Below are 14,405 nucleotides of genomic sequence, written 5' to 3' on the forward strand. Positions count from 1 at the left end.
AATAAACCTCCAAGACCACGTAGACAATTATTTCTCTGAAACTCACAGAGTAAGAGAAATATAAGTACAGTAAAGAAGCAGAGGAATTGCTCCCAGTTAAAAGACCAAGAGTATTCCCCTGAAGGAAAAAAACAATGAAACAGACCTCTTCAGTCTACCCGGTATCATGTTTAAAAATAAGGTAATAAAAATACTCAAGAAATTAAGAAAGCCTATCAACAGAAATGCAGAGTACTATAAAAAGGAAATAGAAACTATAAGGAGGAGCCAAGAAAAATTAGGAAACTCATTTCCCAAGATGAAAGCTGAGCTAACAGAAGAATGAATAATGCAGAGGAACGAATAAGTGACCTGGAAAATAGAATAATGGAAATCATCCAATAAGGACAGGAGGCAGAAAGCCAAATTGGGGAAAAAAAAAAAAACAGAATAAAAAGCAATATAATAGATCTATGGTATAATATAAAGCATGCCTTTTTATGTGTTATAGGGATTCCAGAAGGAAAAGAGAGAAAAAGGTACTGAAAATGTATTTGAAGAAATTATGAAAACATCCCAAACATAAAGAAGGAATGAGATATCTGGATACATAAAGTACAGAGGGTCCCAAACAAGATGAACCAACACATAATAAAAACAGCAAAAGTGAAAGATAAAGAGATGATTCTAAAGGCAGCAAGAGAAAAACAGAGTTAATTACAAGGGAGCCCCCATAAGGCTCTCAGCTGATTTCTCTACACAAACTTTGCAGGCCAGAAGGGAGAGGCAAGATATATTCAAAGTTCTGAAAGGGAAAAATCTGCAGCCTAGAATCTAACCACAAGATAATCATTTAGAATAGGAGGAAAAATGATTTATCGATAAGCAAAAACTGAAAGAATAGGAGTTCCCGTCGTGGCTCAGTGATTAACAAATCCAACTAGGAACCATGAGGTTGCGGGTTTGATCCCTGGCCTTGCTCAGTGGGTTAAGGATCCGGCGTTGCCATGAGCTGTGGTGTAGGCTGCAGACGAAGCTCGAATCCCTCATTGCTGTGGCTCTGGTGTAGGCTGGTGGCTACAGCTCCGATTGGACCCCTAGCCTGGGAACCTCCATATGCTGTGGGAGCGGCCCAAGAAATGGCAAAAAGACAGAAAAATAAAATAAAATAAAATAATACAGCAGTACTAAACCTTTCCTAAAAGAAATACTGAAAGGCCTCCTCTAAAGAGAAAAGAAGCAGGAGTTCCCATTGTGGCATAGAGGATACAAAACCGACTAGTATCCATGAGGATGCGGGTTTAATCCCTGGCCTCAGTCAGTGGGTCAAGGATCCGGCATTGCCATGAACAGTGGTGCAGGTTGCAGACTCAGCTTGGATCTGGTGTTGCTGAGGCCGTGGTGTAGGCCAGCAGCTGCAGCTCTGATTCAACCCCTAGCCTAGGAACTTCCATATGATGCTGGTGGGGCCCTAAAAAGCAAAAATACATACATACATACACACATACATACATGCATAAGTGAGAAAAGAAGATCTAGGAAGGAAGGAAGAAATGCCAACTGGAAAAGTCATCACTTACATAAGCCAGTATACAGATCATAAAGGAAATAAAACCTATTTGTAAAAGCGACAATAAACAAGGGAAAGCAAGAGGATTCACATGAAGATGAATAATGGTCATCCAAATCATAAAATGTGGGGAAGGAGAGTAAGAAAATATGGACTTTGTTAAGACAGTGTTTGAACCTATATGACTATTACTCTAAAGCAAATTTTAGATATAGGAAGGGGTTAACATAGTTGAAAAACATACCAACTACAAATAAAAAACAAACATCAGATTCACACAAAAAAAAACCAAAAAGAACACAAGCATCAAACAAAAGGAAATCATCCAACTGCAAAAAGGAAAAGGAACAAAGAAGAAATATACAATCAGCTGGAAAATAAAGTTTAAAATGGTGATAAATACATACATATCTATAATTACCTTGAATGTCAATGGACTGAATGCACCAATCAAAAGTCAGAAAGTGGCAGACTGGATAAAAAAACAAGAGCCTACAATATGCTGCCTCTAAGAAACTCACCTTGGGACAAAGAACACATATAGATTGAAAGTGAGGGAATGGACAAACATATTTCATGCAAATGGAAATGACAAAGTGGGAGTCACAATGTAGACCTTAAAACAAAGGGCATAAAGAAAGATACTAATTAGTGATAACAGAAATAATACAAGAAGAGGATTTTACACTCGTCAACATATATGCACCTAATATAAAAGCACCCAAATACACAAAACAAATGCTAACAGACATCAAGAGAAAAACTGATGGGAATAAAATAATATTCCCATAAAGGAGACTCACATAAATGGACAAATCTTCTAGACAGAAAATCAGTAAGGTAATAAAGATGCTAAGTGATACAACAGAATATTTAGACTTAATCAATATTTTCAGGAAATTACATCCCCAAACCAAGAATACACATTCTTATCAAGTTTACGTGGAACAGTCTCTACAACTGACCACGTACTAGGGCACAAAACCATAACACATTTAGGAGTACAGAAATTATTTCAAACATCTTCTCTGACCACAATAGCATGAAACTAGAAATCAACCTCAGGAAGAGAAATGAGGGGAAAAAAAAAAAGTCTATATGGAGACTAAAAACATCTACTAAAAAACCAATAGGTTGATGATGAAATCATAGAGGAAATTAAAAAATACTCTGAGACAAAAGACAGTGAAAACATAACCATACAAAATCTCTGGGATGCAGCTCAAGCACTACTTTTGCATCTAAGATAGAGGACTTCCTCAAAAATCAAGAAAAATCTCAAATAAACAATCTAACCTAACACTAAAAAGAATTAAGAAAAATAAAACCTGAAGTTAGCAGAAGAAAGGAAATAATAAAGATCAGAGAGAAAATCAATAAAATAGAGATTTATAGAACAATTGAAAAAAATGAAAAGAACCAAGGGCTGGTTCTTTGAAAGGGAAAGCAAAATTGACAAACCTCTGGCCATGGCCACCAAGAAGAAGAGAGTGAGAACCCAAATAAACAAAATAAGAAATGAAAAAGGAGACATAATAATCAATATGGCAAAATAAAAAAAAGAATACTATGAACAATTATATTCCAAAAAATTTGGCAACCTCAAGAGACAGAAGAGTGTCTAGAAATGTACAGCTCACCAAAACTGAAGTAAGAAGAAATGAACAATTTGAACAGACTCATCAATAGAACTGAAATAGAATCTGTAATTTAAAAACTCCCTACAGACCAAAGGCCAGGACTGGATGGTTTCAGAGGCAAATTCTACCAAAAATACAAAGAACTTACACCAATCCTTCTGAAACTCTTCAAAAAAAAAAAAAAAAAAAAAAAACTGAAGAGAAGGAAACAATCCCAAAGGTAATCTATGAATCAATGAAGCCACATCACCCTCATACGAAAACTATACAAAGATACCACCAAAACAGAAAATTACAGGCCAATATCTTTGAGAAAAGATGCAAAAATTTTCAACAAAATTTTGGCAAACCAAATCCAACAACACATTAAAAAAAGATCATACACCCCGACCAAGTGGGATTTATCCCAAGTTCACAAGGATGGTTCAATATACACAAATCAATCAATGTGATATACCACATTAACAAAAGAAAAGACAAAAACCACAAGATCATCTCAATAGATGCAGAAAAAGCATTTGATGAAATCCAACATCGATTTATGATAAAAACTCTTACCAAAGTGGGTATAGAGGAAACATACCTTAACATAATAAAAGTCATTTATGACAAACCCACAGCCAATATAATACTCAATGGGAAAAAGCTGAAAGCCTTCCCACTAAAATCTGGAAGAAGACAAGGATGCCCACTCTTACCACTTCTATTCGGCATAGTACTGGAGGTCCTAGCCACAGCAATCAGACAAAGAGAAAAAAAAAAAAAGAGAGAGAGAGAAAGGAAGTAAAAGGTATCCAACTTGGAAGGGAAGAGGTAAAATTGTCACTATTTGCAGATGACATGATAATCTACACAGCAAACCCCAAAGAATCCATGCCAAATTATTAAAACTGATAAATGAGTCCAGCAAAGTAGTAAGATACAAAATTAACATATAGAAATCTGTTGCATATCTTTACACTAACAATGAAACATCAGAAATATAAAGTAACAAAACAATCCTGTTTAAAATTCCACTGGAAAAAAAAAAAACCCACCTAGGTTTAAACTTAACCCAAGGGTGAAAGACTTATATGCTGAAAAGTGTAAAACATTGATAAAGGAACTTGAAGATGATTCAACAAAATGCAAAGATATTGCACGTTCTTGGATGGGAAGAATTAGTATTATCAAAATGTCCATACTACTCAAAAGAAGTCTATATATTTAATATGATCCTATTAAAATACCCATCATATTTTTCATAGAACTAGAACAAATAATCCTAAACTTTATATGGATCCACCAAAGATCCAGAATTGCCAAAGCAGTCATTTGGAAAAAGAACAAAGCTGGAGGCATAACCTTTCCAGACTTCAGACTATCTTACAAAGCTACAGCAATCAAAACAGTGTGGTACTGGCACAAAAAGAGACATATAGATCAATGGAACAGGATAGAAAGCCCAGATGTAAACCCACATACCTCCAGTCAATTAATCTTTGACAAAGGAGGCAAGAATAAACAAGGGAGAAAAGACAGTCTCTTCAGCAAGTGGTACTAGGAAGGTTGGACAACTGCATGTAAACCGATGAAGTACATCCTCGCACCATGCAGAAGAATAAATGCAAAGTGGCTTAAAGACTTAACCATGACATGATATCACAAAACTCCTAGAAGAAATCATAGGCAAAACATTCTCTGACATAAATTGTATCCAAGTTTTCTTAGGTCAGTCTCCCAAGGTAATAGAATAAAAATAATAAACAAATGTGACCTAATCAAATTTAACAAGCTTTTGCATAGCAAAGCAAACCATAAACAAAACAAATCAACCTACAGAAAGGAAGACGATATTTGCAAGTGATGTAGCAGACAGAGGGTTAATATTCAAACTATACAAACAGTTCATACAAATCAACAACAAAAAAAACAAACAACCCAACTGAAAAATAGTCAGAGGACCTAAATATACCTTTCTCTGAAGAAGACATACAGATGACCAACAGGCACATGAATAGATGCTCAACATCACTAATTATTTAAGAGAAATGCAAATCAAAACTACAATCACCTCACACAGGTCAGAAGAGCCATCATCAAAAAGTCTACAAATAACAAATGCTGGAGAGGGTGTGGAAAAAAAGAGAACCCTCCTACACTGTTAGTGGGAATGTAAGTTGGTATAACCACTATGGAACACAGTATAGAGGTTTCTCAGAGACCTGAAAGTTACCATTACGATCCAGCACTCCGGCTCCTGGGTATATATCCAGGGAATACTCTTAATTTGAAGATATACATGCACCTCTATGTTCACAGCAGCACTATTCACAACAGCCAAGACATGGAAACAACCAAAATGTCTATCAATAGATCAATGGATATAAAAGATGTGGTATGTATGTATGTGTGTATATATATATATATCTCCTACTCGGCCATAAAAAGGAATGAAGTAATGCCATCCATAGTAACATGGATGCAATTAGAGATTATCATACTAAGTGAAGTAAGTCAGAAAGAGAAAGACATATACCATAGGACATCACTTATATGTGGCATCTAAAATATGACACAAATGAAACTATCTATGAAACAGAAACACACTCATGACATAGAGAACAGACTTGTGGTTGCCAAGGAGGAAGGAGCTGAAAGAGGGATGGACGGGGAGGTTAGGGTAAACAGATGCTAGCTATTCTATAGGGATTGGATAACCTACACAGTTCTACTCTATAGCACAGGGAACAATATTCAATCTGCTATGATAAGCCATAATGCAAAAGTATATTTCACAAAAGAATGTATCCATATGTACATCTGAATCACTTTGTTGTGCAGCAGAAATTAATTAACATTGTAAATCAACTATACTTCAATAAAAAGTAATAATTTAAAAAAGGATCTCACTGAGTTTATGATGAGGTTGTGTGGGGACACCCCAGGAAGATGTAGAAAGCCCTAGAGGTGCATAACTGTTCTGTCTGTGGGCTGGACTGTGAGTCGGCTTTAGATGATCTGACTTCGACAACGGCAAGCTGAGGTTGGATTTTTTCCTCTCCTGTTCTTGGTTGTGGGCATAAACACATACGGAATTTTGAGAGTTAACAATCCTGTACCAGTTTCTAAGGGGGAAAGAATGACATTTACTGGAAAAACCAGAAGGAGACTAAAAGGCAAACTTACTTTACACAATAGAGGAATCCCCCAAACCAATAGAAAGAAGAAGCCTCCGAGCAGAAGCGGGAAAACAGTAAAGGATGAGATGTGAGGAGAAGTGAAAAGAAGACTAGGTAACAAATGGAACTTGGAAGGGAGAGAAATCTGCGGTGTGGTTCATACTGTCTAAAGAATGCTTTGACCGCTATCTGAAACCTGGATATTTAAGAAAGCGGCACCACATAATAATTAGCAGATTTGTTTTTAGGAAAAGTGACATTGGCCTGATGCAGGGAAAGCACTGGACCGATCCCACACAGAATCTGAAATCAGACAAAAGGACTTTCTAATGAACTGGATTTCTAGAGAGAAAGGAAAGAGAAGCGTGAAGAGTGACCCCTCGATCTTTGGCTTGAACAAAAGGGGTGAATGATGGAGTCTTTGGGGGCAGGAGAGCCTGGGAGAGGAAGAGATGTGAGGGGAAGTCTGGAGCTTGGTTCTGAGGATGTTACATTTACACTTGATCTTAGCCAAAAGGCCGAGAAGCGATTGAGGATGTTACATTTAAAATGCCCCTTAGCCAGTGGGGCTGCTGCAGTTCAGGGAGTGTCAGGCTGCGAGGTCTCTGTGGGTGGTGGGGACTGCCTCCCCCTCCCCTCCTTCAGTTCCCACCCCTATGCTGAGTCCTCTGCACACCGGATGTTCTGTTCCCACTCTGCACTTGCGCGGGGGGTGATGCCCATGCCTCATGGCCATGGAGCCCCCATTCCTCGGAACCCAGAGGGAATGCTGCCCTCTTGGTTGGTCCTCCCATCTTGGTGGTGTGTCTGCCTCCAGGCTTCCCTACAGCTCTGGGTAATCACTAGGCACAGTCAAGGCAGAGGCTGCAGTGTGTCTAGTGCTGGCAGTAATGTGTGTGTTTGCACATGTATGTGTATATGTACCTATGCATGTAAACACGCACATACACAGTACATACGTACTATATAATGTACACAGTATATAGTCTATGTATAACAGCATGCACATGTTTATACTATAATACACACACTTATATGTATAAATATATATAGTGGAATATAGTAAATATTCCCATCATTAGACACAGCTCATGCATGAATGGGGGATGGCATTTAAAAAAAATCCGTGAAGTTACTAAACACAGAAATGTTTCCATGAGAATGTAGGAAAAAAGGTATACTATACCCAGGTGTATACATAGAAATAACAGGTTTTCCAAATCCATTTACTCACCAAAAGGACTATTTCTCAAATGGGTAGGAAGCTCTGTTTCTAGAACTCTCTCCAAAGCATCGTTTCAGATGCACCTGCTCATTTGGATCCTCTTTGTCTCAGGTGGGAGCAGCTGACTGTGGGCAACCATGGCGTCTGACCTGCAGAGCCAGCCTTGCCCGACCTAAATTCCACCACTTATAACATGGTCCCAGTCTGACTGAGGCCGCCGGCAGTCGGGCATGGAGGGTATGGAGGGGCCCTGCGAGCCTGGGGAGGCAGCATCAGCGGAGACACCCCACAGCCTGTCCCAGGCTCTCCTTTCCTCTGCCTGGCCCCCAGATCCCCAGCCAGGAGCTTCCTCACTGCCTTCTAACCAGTCCCCACTCTGAGCAAAGCGGGGGACCCAGGTAACTCATTTCCCCACTCAGAGGTGAGCATCTTCTAAGACGCTCTGTTTGGCTCAGCTCATGGCAAACAGACTCATTTACAAACACTGGAAATAAAGAAATGGAAACGGGAGTGATTGAGTCACATCCCCCAACGGAGTATTAAGCCTTTTGCAGTACCTGGGACCCCTGGGGAAAACCAATAAAAAAAGGACACGTCACGTTTGCAAGTAGGAAGCAACAGTTTCTAACAATTTAACGGAACGGATCGTCCTTAAAAACAAGGACGCATGTGCTTAAGGACCCTAAAGTTGGAAATAGAAACATCTGTTAGAATGAGACATGTCCTCTTAAATGTCCATTAATGACACCAAAATATTGCATATAATATAGATAAAAATCATAAGATACAATCAAAAGTAAACACTGAGCACAAATGTTCAGACGGCAGAGCAGCACTCTTGGTGCAATGAAGCTTTTCCATGTCAAGACGCCACATACGAGACGCACTCACTCTGAGAGGCGCTGTGATCTGACGCCAGGTGGGGAAAAGGGCTTCCGGAGAAGGCGCGGAAGGGCACTTACTGTTGTGGGCGGCGTGTGTGGACGTGAACTGGAGGGACACCTTGGCGCTCTTGAGGCGCGTCTGGCCCCAGTACGCGATGGCCTGCAGCTCCACCGTGTACTCGCAGTTGGGCAGCAGCCGCTCCAGCGTCACGGAGTTCTGAGACTGCAAGTGCAGGGAACACACGCAGAGCCCGTTACAGACCTTCCTGCCCCTCGGCGTCCCTGCAGACCTCCCGGGCCCTCGCGAGGCAGCCCAGCTCCGCCCCATGGCACATGGAGATTCCCAGGCCAGGAACCCAATCCCAGCCGTAGTTGCGGCAAAGCCGGATCCTTAACCCATGGATTGCACCAGGCCGGGGACTGAACCCTCCAGGCCGCAGAGACCACACCAGATCTTAACCCACTGCACCATAGCAGGAAATCCCCACCCTCCCTAAGATCACAAGTCTTCCTACACTGTTAGCAGCTGAAAATGCAGTTTTCCTGCAGATCAAAATTAATGTCACAGACAGGCCCAAACCCTTGTCTTGAAACTGTGTTCTAATCCAGTTATTGGATGCTCTCTGGGAGCCGGGAAATGAATAATTCTGCCCCACCCCTTTCTAGATACCACCTTACAGAGCAAAGAGCTGTTTATAACAAACTAAACAGAGGCTTGTGTTAGCACGTGGCTGAAAAAAATCACGCATTGGCATTCATCATATTTCTCTGATATTTATACTAAATCTTCTGTGAGTAAATTTCCACCACAAAGTCATTAGAAAAATCGACCTGACAAAATGCTTAGAGTTTTCATTTTTTTAAATTGGCTTGCAGGTTTAATAATAGAGTAAAATCTGTTACAAGAATTTAGGATTGGATTTCCTCCCATGGCTCAGTGGAAACGAATCCGACTAGTATCCATGAGGACACAGGTTTGATCCCTGGCCTCCCTTAGTCGGTTAAGGATCCGGTGTTGCCGTGAGCTGTGGTGTAGGTTGCAGACGCAGCTGGGATCCCGCATTGCCGTGGCTGTGGTGTAGGCTGGCAGCTACAGATACGATTCAACCCCTAGCCTGGAAACCTCCATATGCCACAGGTGCAGCCCCAAAAAAACAAAAAACAAACAAAAAAATTAGGGCTAAGAGAAATAAGTTGCTGTCTTAGAATTTAAAACATTTGTCAAAATACAGTGCCTGTGACAGAAAGTGGCTCCGAAGGTAAAGAAAGTCTTGTCTATAAATATGGTCTGATTGGTGGTATTAATGTTTGTGATGGAAAAAATGTGTCCATCGTTACCACGACACCACACAGCAGGCGGTGAGCAGCAGTGCTTTCCAGCAGCAAGCCCTTGGGCTCATGCCCGCGTGTGCCACCCTCAAGGTGTCACCGCCTGAAGAGGTCACACATGGAATCACGGAAGCACATCCCCTGTGTAAGTGCCACAGTGACCTGTCTGCATGCTCAGCATCCCTTTGGGTCCTTTCAGGGAGCGCACGTGACCTTCATGGGCATTTCCGGACGCCAACACTCACTCCCTGTCAGTGAGCAGGTGGCATCATTACAGGATTGGGGCTTCTAAGGGGTTAGTTCTCAGGACTCAGCTGTCGTCCATCACCCACTCTGGAAGGTGAGGACTGCGTTTCCAGCAGTGGGGCTGAGAGCAGCGCCCAGCCACACACTCCATGGCATCACCACGAACGTGTGCATGTTGGTGGACTTTTTTTATTGTGCCTAGAGCCTGTCTATGAACGACCGATGCCTGATTTCTTTCTATATGGCTTCTTGGAGGTTTGCCTATCAGTCTTCCTCAACGATTACCTTCAACCAAGTAAAACAAAATTCACTTTTGAAAGAGCAGTTCCTTGAAAATGCCCACTCCTCTTAAGTGACCACGGATATTAGGGTGGAATCCGAGGAAATGAAAAGACGTTGATCCCCGAGCAGAAAATCTCATGCTTTCTCGTGTTCTTCTGTAATTTCCAATTTCTAATCCGAATTCTCAGTGGGTCAGATTTTAATCTTTAATGGCTGACATGACCTACAGCCTGGATCTAAAAATATACGTCACTCATACGAGAGTGACCCAGGATTCGGGCTATTCTGGGCCTATTAACGATTATAATTCAATTTGCCGTTCATTTTTATCTAATTGACATATACCAGAAATGAACTGCACACTTCCCGATTAATCCTCGATGCTGTTTCATTATTAATGGCATGGGGGGGGGCAGGGGCAGCATTTTATCACATCACGTGTTGCTTTCCATCCCTGGGAGTTTGCAGCTTTATCTCTTTCAGCCCTTTCTAGGAGATAAGCACACGTTACCAATTGTCAGTTGTTGCGAAGTCCTTCAAGATAAAATCTGGCACTGTCAGAAGGTTTCTTATAAGTAAGACCAAAAATAGAAGCCCACATAAATATAAGTGACAGGAACTTGTGGCAACATGGTTTATCATTCGGAATGGCAAGGATATTGGAAATTTCAGTGCAAAAAACACACACAGAGGGAACTCTATCTAGTCACTTGTGATGGAACATGATGGAGGATAATTTGAGGAAAAGAATGTATATATATATATATATATATATATATATATATATATATATATATATATGTATGCCTGGGTCACTTTGCTGTACAGCAGAAATGGACAGACCATTGTAACTCAACTATAATAGGACAAGTAAAAATCTTTTAAAAAGTCTTACTATCCTTTTAAAGCAGTTTCCAACATGTATTTACTTATGGAATTGACCTTTATAAATCAGGGGGAAAGGTGTGTAAGTTTTATGACAACATAAAGGACTGTGTCCTCAAAGGACCCGAACGACTCCTTTTTATGCATTAAGAGCTTCATATGATGCAAAATGTTCACTGTTATGGAAATTTCATTGCATAAAATGGGTCAGCGCAGATTTTATTTCTTGGCATCTGGAGAACAAGCCATTCCAAGTTCTTTTTATCAATCCCAAGAATATACTGTCCCATGTGCATTTTCTAAACCGTCTGCTGTCCAGTGATTAGATTACAGATGGGCGCCCCTTGCAACATGCAACAGAAGTGCCACGAGTGTTGGCTCTTTGAGTTAGAAGGATTGCTTAAAAACAAACAACTCAAATGGCAAGGATATTCTGAATTATGTCATTTTCTACGGCTAGACAGGTAAGAGGGAGATGATTTTTGTTCCTTTGATGTGGGGAGTTGTTTGGCCGTTTGGACCTGAGTAGGTCCACAGACACGACGCAGCCGTTCTCACCTATAATATAAAAGGCAAACAGGTGGCACCGTTCTCTGTTTCCTGGACTCGCTCAGTCAGAAGGAAGGGACGGACACCTGCCCTTCGTCCATCCCTCCTCTCAGCTCAGCAGAGCCCACTCGCAGACCAGGTGCTCGGGGTGAGGCACCTGTGAGAGGTCAGCCCGCCTCAATGGCACTTACCCCCTCCGTGGTCTTCCTCCTCTTCTTCTTCGTCGGCACGAGTGACTTGCTGCTGACCGTCCAGCTCCAGAACACCTTGTAGTGATGCACGGGGATGTCTGGTTCCTCGGGCAGGTCCCAAACCATCGTCACACTCACGCTCCCATCGCTGTTTACGGTGGAGTTTGCGAGCCGGAGGTTGGCTGGGGCCGGTGGTGCGGCTGGATCTGAAATCCCAAGAGAAAGCTCCAGCACCAGGTCGGACCACAAAAGCATCACCTCTGTACAGGAAGGACCACGGGGTCGACGCAGGAAGACGACCCTTTATAGGTACAAGAGCTGGGAACAAGCACTAAGGAAGATGCCCTTTTGAAGCCTCAAGCTGAAATACAGTCTACAAAATTGTGAGACAAATATGTCAGGCCCTATCGGTTGTCTCAGCATTTCCATAGCACTGCAAACCTACCAAATTTTCAGGGGGCCCAAACTGATAAATTTCTGTAAAATACAGCCAAATTCCATTTAGGGTGGTTGACAGTAAATAGGTCAGCAAAGTCAAAAAGCTTTTGAAAATTCTGAGAAGAAAAAGAGAGACCCGCTCATAAAAGTACCTGCTTTTATCTGAGTGGCTTTGGAGCTTTGGATCTTTGCATCAAATGTTAAGAGCAGGAGTTCCCGCTGTGGTACAGTGGGTTAAGAATCTGACTGCAGCAGCTCGGGTCACTGAGGAGGCACAGGTTCGATCCCTGGCCCAACGCATTGGGTTAAAGAATCCAGCGTTATCACAGCTGCGGTGTAGGCTGCAGCTGTGGCTTGGATTCCATCCCTGGCCCAGGAACATCCATAGTGGCCGTGGGTACAAGTTAAAAAAAAAGTTAAGAGCCACACAGAGACAACAGCCAAAGCAAACCATTTTTAAAAATCCACATTACAAACTGGATGAGAGACGGATAACATTTTTATAGTTTCACCATTTCTAGTTTGTCACATGACACACCCCTTTCGCCTGTTGAGAGAGACAAAGTCCTGGATGATTCCTCTACGCATGTCCACTTGAAATATATATACGAAGAAGTCTGAGGATGCGTGAAGCTGACGGTCGGACCCTCATTTTTGGCCACACCTGTGACCAAGTATAGATGCCACTCACCACACATGATCTACAGATGATTTAATTTCAAGACACCTGCCCAGGAAACTAATTCTAAGTATAATGCCAACTGCATCAAAGGGGCAAAGAAGATGTATGTAACGCGACATAAATGAAGAAGACTGGGGAACAAAATACCCATGTTTTGACGCTCAGGACCATTTGTGTTTTTAGAATGATGGAAACATGAATCGTTTTTAAAAATCTGTTGCTTTTCTGTAAGATATATAAGTTCTGGAGGTTTGGTGGGTTGCTTAATCTTTTTTTCATGATAATGACTTTTTTTAATCTTTTATTTGTGTATATATTTTTTCTACTGTACAGCAATGGTGACTCAGTTACACATACATGTATACATTCTTTTTTCTCATATTACATGTTCTATCATAATAGACAGAATTTCCAGTGCTACACACTGTAGTTGCTCTTCTAGGCTAATGGCTCATGCAAAGCATGTTAGGTGGTATTTCTGACCAAGTAGTTCTCAAACAATCGACATCAGGAACCCTTTGGGAACACCCAGGACTTATACTGAGATCTGCTGATGCGGTGAGTCTGGGTAAATATATTTCTGTTAAATATACGTTATAGATTTTATTTTAAATGTTGATATAACTATAGATATTTATGTTTTACGTAAAATATGTATTTTTACGTAAAACATAAAATTGTACAATAGGTGATTTCCGGGTAGAAGTTGAAAAGTCCCGCCCTTGGTGGCAGAAGTAGGAAGTGGAAAGATCACTGGTTCCATGCCAGGAGGAAAGCACTGGCTCCTGTGCTTGCGATACAGGAAGCACAGGCTTCCTGGCTGTGCTGGTTTGGCAGAGCCACCCAGGCAGCCACAGTCTGCTCATCCACACCAATGCCCAGCTCAGACCCTGCTTCTGCCTCCAGCCGGGCTCTCCTCTTGACTCCCTCCTCACCGGATGGTCCTGTGGTCCCTTCTGCCTTCTCCACCTCTCCTCAAGGTCCTTCCCATCCTGGCCTCTCTGTACAGGACAGCACCCAGCCACTGAACGAACTTGAGGGGGCCCCGTGTCATCCGCACCCCCTGTCGAGGGTCTCAGCCAGTCACAGCTTTAAAAAGGGCTTTGTGCTGCTGACTCTCAGTGGTATGTCTGCAATCCAGACTTGGCCTCTGACCTTGGAGTCAAGTGCTGAAGGTCGTCCCATCAGAACCGCTGGGAGGTCTCAGATGCACTTGAAAATGAACGTGTCCAAAAGCAAAGTCCCAATCCTTCCCAGCCCCCGCTTCCCACCGCAGAAGCCCCATCTCAGGAAACGCTGATTCCTCCTTCCAGCTGTTCTTGCCCCAAACTTTGGGACCCTATA

The 14,405-nt window shown here is 41.8% G+C and overlaps 1 protein-coding gene across 1 annotated transcript in view; it reads right to left on the minus strand.

Moving 5' to 3' along the window:
- Window positions 1-14,405, minus strand: part of LOC100154011 (anosmin-1) — a 201,311-nt gene that overhangs the window by 25,542 nt on the left and 161,364 nt on the right. The window contains exons 7-8 of the mRNA XM_085008999.1: window positions 11,942-12,147; window positions 8,538-8,682 (exon numbers count right to left, since the gene is read on the minus strand). Coding sequence (XP_084865125.1) covers window positions 8,538-8,682; window positions 11,942-12,147 — 351 coding nt within the window. The remainder of the gene's footprint in view (window positions 1-8,537; window positions 8,683-11,941; window positions 12,148-14,405) is intronic.

Source organism: Sus scrofa, chromosome Y (assembly GCF_054392235.1).
Source record: "Sus scrofa isolate SSC_HxYL_T2T_F1_AM1 chromosome Y, Sscrofa_HxYL_maternal_Yorkshire_Landrace_v2.0, whole genome shotgun sequence".
NCBI classification, from domain to species: domain Eukaryota; kingdom Metazoa; phylum Chordata; class Mammalia; order Artiodactyla; family Suidae; genus Sus; species Sus scrofa.